This window comes from Cyprinodon variegatus, unplaced genomic scaffold, assembly GCF_000732505.1.
Source record: "Cyprinodon variegatus isolate N-32 unplaced genomic scaffold, C_variegatus-1.0 Scaffold16, whole genome shotgun sequence".
NCBI classification, from domain to species: domain Eukaryota; kingdom Metazoa; phylum Chordata; class Actinopteri; order Cyprinodontiformes; family Cyprinodontidae; genus Cyprinodon; species Cyprinodon variegatus.
The window spans coordinates 2,446,164-2,450,905 of NW_015150469.1; the positions used below are offsets into that span (position 1 = coordinate 2,446,164).

General features: G+C 37.3%; 1 protein-coding gene across 1 annotated transcript in view; it reads right to left on the reverse strand.

Annotated features, from left to right (window-relative positions):
- Window positions 1-4,742, reverse strand: part of LOC107091542 (putative helicase mov-10-B.1) — a 21,001-nt gene that overhangs the window by 8,865 nt on the left and 7,394 nt on the right. The window contains exons 9-16 of the mRNA XM_015385529.1: window positions 3,873-4,015; window positions 3,573-3,767; window positions 2,812-2,924; window positions 2,172-2,368; window positions 1,835-1,932; window positions 1,588-1,685; window positions 1,395-1,493; window positions 8-84 (exon numbers count right to left, since the gene is read on the reverse strand). Of these exons, the coding sequence (XP_015241015.1) occupies window positions 8-84; window positions 1,395-1,493; window positions 1,588-1,685; window positions 1,835-1,932; window positions 2,172-2,368; window positions 2,812-2,924; window positions 3,573-3,767; window positions 3,873-4,015 (1,020 nt within the window). The remainder of the gene's footprint in view (window positions 1-7; window positions 85-1,394; window positions 1,494-1,587; window positions 1,686-1,834; window positions 1,933-2,171; window positions 2,369-2,811; window positions 2,925-3,572; window positions 3,768-3,872; window positions 4,016-4,742) is intronic.

Genomic DNA, 4,742 nt, shown 5'->3' on the forward strand with positions numbered 1-4,742 from the left:
TTGTCACATAGAGGTTGTTGTAGAAACCCTCATTCTTTTGGTACAGTGGGAAATCAGTCATCAAGCGCTCCAAGAGGGACACTCCTGCAAACAGCACAGTGTTTGAACCACTTAATATACATTCCAGCATTATGTAAGTCAAGGCTGGAGTCAGAGCCCTTTAAATTGTCATTAAAAATTAAGTGTGGCTTTGTAAAGACAGTTTGTGTAAAAAAAAAAAAAAAACAAGAATGCTCAAAGAAATTAACATTGAACTGGAATCTTCAACTTTCATAACGATATCTGATTTTTTACAATTGGTGAATCAAAGAAGTTGATTCTTATCTTTGTTCTAGTTGTGAAAACACAAACTAACAAAACTCGCTAAAGCTATTGAATGTTTTTAAAACACAATTTAATATCAGGAAAGATTTGACATTTTACTAAGCTTTAATTGCACTGAAATGGTGTGTGTAGGTTAAAAAGGGTGTTTTAAAAGTTTGAACAGAATGTTTTTTCAGGGCTTAAGAAAATCGTGTTCATACGTTATCAGTTGTTTGCCATATAGGTACTAACAGACTCTATGGGTGTTTTAGGAAGATGAAGCAGTTTTTATTAGGACCTGTATGTCTGCGTAGCAACACATCAACAAACTTTCTCAAATATGGGCATGTTAGCCATTCCTTCAGATTGCTACATTAAAATATGGTGAGGCATCGGCTAATATAAGGATGCTGAACTTATAACAGCAAACCTGCTCAGATTCATCCCTTTTCTGAATATGCAAGATTTGGAAGTGTTGTCAATCAACCTGCATTGAATCTGCAGCACTGATTCAAGGTACACATTCAACAATATTGTGTTAAACATACTGTGGTGATGCCTTAAACAATAGCATAATGTTCATTTGTCAACTAAGTTTGTTTTGAAATGAGAGACAAGTCATGTTAAACTGATGAGCTATGAAACACTGACTTGACTCAAACATACATTGACATTCTCTAAACATAATTGAAGATAACTTGTAATAAAAACCTTTTTAAGCACCTCTATAGTTACAATAACCAAAAATAAATGATCAAATAAATTACCTAAAGAAACCACAGTAAGTAGTAAGAAATATAAACATATATTAGTAAAAAAAAGATTTATTTTATTTCCGTGCAGTTCTGCATTTTGTGCAGATAAACTAATAAATGTAAAACTGCATTAAAATTGTTTTATGTCTAGTATTGTGCAAATCACTGTCACATTTTTTGTTAGCTTTTTTAAATTAGGGAACTTAATTTTTAGTTTATAAAGAGAAATATTTTTGTTTCTACAGTTTGAAAGAGAAATTGTTAACACCAGTTGAGAGCTTTATATAAACAGTGATCAAAATTGTGCACAAAATCTTGTCCATCTCTAGTTCTTACCCATTCCGTATTTCAGTGCAAAAGGAGATCTGAGGATGGGTCCAAGTTGCTTGGGATCTCCAGCTAGAACAAGCTGTCCAGTCTCAGCATCAAGCAATCCTATTAGACATATAAAAACAAAAATGTAAAAATAAATAAATAAAACATAAAGTTCAATTCCATTATAGAGCCCCTGCTGATTATCCTCCTTCACCTGCCAGGGGGACTAAACACTCAGTCTCTACAGCGTGTCCTGCCTCATCCACAAACACATGGGTGAAATGTCCAGAGGGAATGTCACCTGACACAAGCCTGCAATATTTAAATAAATGGGAGCAAATCACAAGCAGAAGTTCATGCATAGTGTCAATCAGTTGTGAGGTTAATAGAAAATAGCAAATAATATGTCACAAAAAGTGTGATGATTTGCAAGTGATTTAGTCATGGATGTTTTTCACTACCTTCCAGCAGTTAAAAGGGTGGTGACTACAATTTTATACTCCATCAGTTTCTCTTTGGGAGGAAAACGGTAAGAATCTCCTTCCAGGTTAGAGCACGCCTGTGAAACATCACAATCCAAACATTTTAGGAAAATTATATCAAAAATATGATGCATTATTATGAAAGCAAAAATAAATAAAAATACACAGAGCAAAGCAAGTGCATTGTGTCAAAAAAAAAAAAAAAAAAGCTGTAGGCTAAGTCAACGTGGATCCATTATAGTAGTGATAAAATTAATGATATAGCAGTTTTTATTGGTTGAAATGCCAATACCTTACATTTTGGATCATCACTTACCTTAAGTTGCTCAGGGACGAGTTTTGGGTCACGGTTTCTTGCGTATATGCGGTAGACATTGCGCGCGTCTACATGCTCTCGAATCTTGGTACACAGCAGATCAGCAGCGCTGTTGGAGGGAGCACAGGCCAGAATGTGGCAGGAAGTCTGGGTCTTCTCTATCTGCTTGATGGCCTCCACAACAGTGACAGTTTTACCTTGAAATACAGAATAACTTTTAACAAGGTTAAAGTACTTTTACTTTTAAAATGTTTACAATAACTATTAGGTACAGGGGATATTTAAGGCAGTTTAGATGACAAATGAAGTTGACATTTAATATAATAGCAGAGGTAAAAAAATATCTAGACTGCCCAAGTTAAAGCCCAAACCTATGTTCAGCTATGTAACTGTGGTAAAATTTCCACATGACTGTTTACAGATGTAGTTCCGCCAATCTGAGATAAGTTATTTTGACTAAACGAGCAAACATTACATATTTAGAGGAGCATTGCTTCTGGAGACATAATTTAAGACTCACAACAGCATAATTTAAAAAGTCATGTCTAAGGGGCTTAATACAAATCTATAGATTACTTTTTATTTTTTTATTTTTACGGTTTTAAAACCGTATCAGCGCTGTATTCTGGGTCTACTTTACCTGTTCCCGGTGGACCAAACACAAGATAGGGAGCAGGTCTGGATGACCCAGCTACAATGTGCTGAACAGCTTGATACTGCTCAGGGTTTTTCTCCAGCTGGTAGTCAAACAGTCTACAGTAAAACAGAAAAGGAAAGGAATTGTGTTGAGGAGACTTCCAGGTTAAGTATAAGAAAAGCAGCCTGACCTCATTCTCAAGGATTGTTTTTCACATCCTGAGCCATAGTTTGTACTAGCAGATGATTCTCACCTCTAGGAGAAAAACATTCTCCCAAGTTTGATATGTGTTTAATTCAACAAGGTCCCTGCTGTTACTGTGGATTTGCTAAATCGGTCTCAGCACTTTGTTTAAACTTTTCTTATTTGCTTATGAGACTTTTTAACCAGCATCAAACTGAGTTTGCTTCTGGTTCTTAACCCACAGACATTAAATATCTTAAGTGTTTGCTATTCTGAAAGCATTTCCTTTTTGTTGCTGGGTTAAACATTGAGATTTTATATTATTTGATTTGCCAAGCACTGCTCTCCATTCATAGCAACTGCAGGCTCCAGAGCTTACATGTGCAAATCATGACACTCCAAGTCTACCCATCCAGTTTAGTGTCTATAAAAAAGGTTCCTTAGTGTCTGATATTATATAGATTAATCATAACCTAGATTTATTATTATTTCAATGCAGTATTGAAAACGTTGAATCTTGAGGCCACAAAAGTAAAATCTTGTGTCTGATGAGAACTACAGTGAGATATATAAATTCTTACTTGAGTTTGGGGAGGTCAGGTTTTCCACATGAGAAAGTGGGTTCAACAGGAAACAACACACTCCTCAGTTTATGGCTCCTTGCAAGTTCTGCAGCTCTGTGCTGGAGATGCACAAGTAGACGATTGATGGTAAACTCAACATTGAACTTTATTCCTTCAATAAAGCTGAAGTCTTTGACATATAGATCTAGAAATCTGTGACAAAAGAAGAGACAAAAATATTTGTAAAAGCTTTGTTTCCAGATGAGGGACTGTGTGCCTTTTGTTGTTACTGCTCTTGCTGTGGTGTCTCAGTCTTACTTTTGGCAAAAGCCCAGTCTGATGCTGTCCAGCTGCACACCATGAACATATCCACGGTATTTCACCCCCTTTTCTCCCTGCGGGTACATAAGCAGCGAATCCCCCCGCAGCACAGAGGGTCGGTTCTCAGAGACACCAGGTACCTGAAGGGTGAATTAAAAGAAAAGACACACTCCACTATATATCTAGATATATTAGGGCTGTCAGTTTTAAAGCGTCATTAATGCGTTAACTGCTTTAGACTATAACGCCGACATTTTTTTTAACGCACGTTAATCTCGCATCAAAACAAACGCACCGTTCGCCTTTGTTCTTAATTTTTCTGCAGCGCTCTCTGTACTGTTTTTTTTACCCTCTGCGCTTTCCATAGCTTCAAGAACGCTAAGTTTGCGGGAGAGTCCGCAGCATAACAGACCCGTGGTTTGAATGGGCAAAAATGGCCAGCAGAAAAGGTATCCTGAATAAAAAGTTTCTTTTTAAAGTTATGCCAGAAGGCTCTCTTGACAAAACCTGAGTCGTCTGTCTATGTTGTCCAGAAGAAACGAGCATCTTACTGGCTTAGTAGCCTGGGTGCCATTCCGAACTTAGTCCCGCCCACAACGTTTAAGGTCAGGAAGTTCGGTCTGGCATTGCTCAGTAGTAGCGCGAGTAAGCTCGCACAATATCTGGCGGGCAAGTGAAATTGTCAGGGCGGGCTTTATACGATGATGGACAGATGATCAACAGTAAAGTAATCAACCACGTTACCAAAGCGCGCTTGGGCGACAACAACAATGGCTGCCGCTGGAGAGTTTAGGTGAGTAGATTCTGCTATTAGGTCTGTTCTAGAAGATATCGACAGCAAATTAATTTTAAAAGAGGAACAGAGAA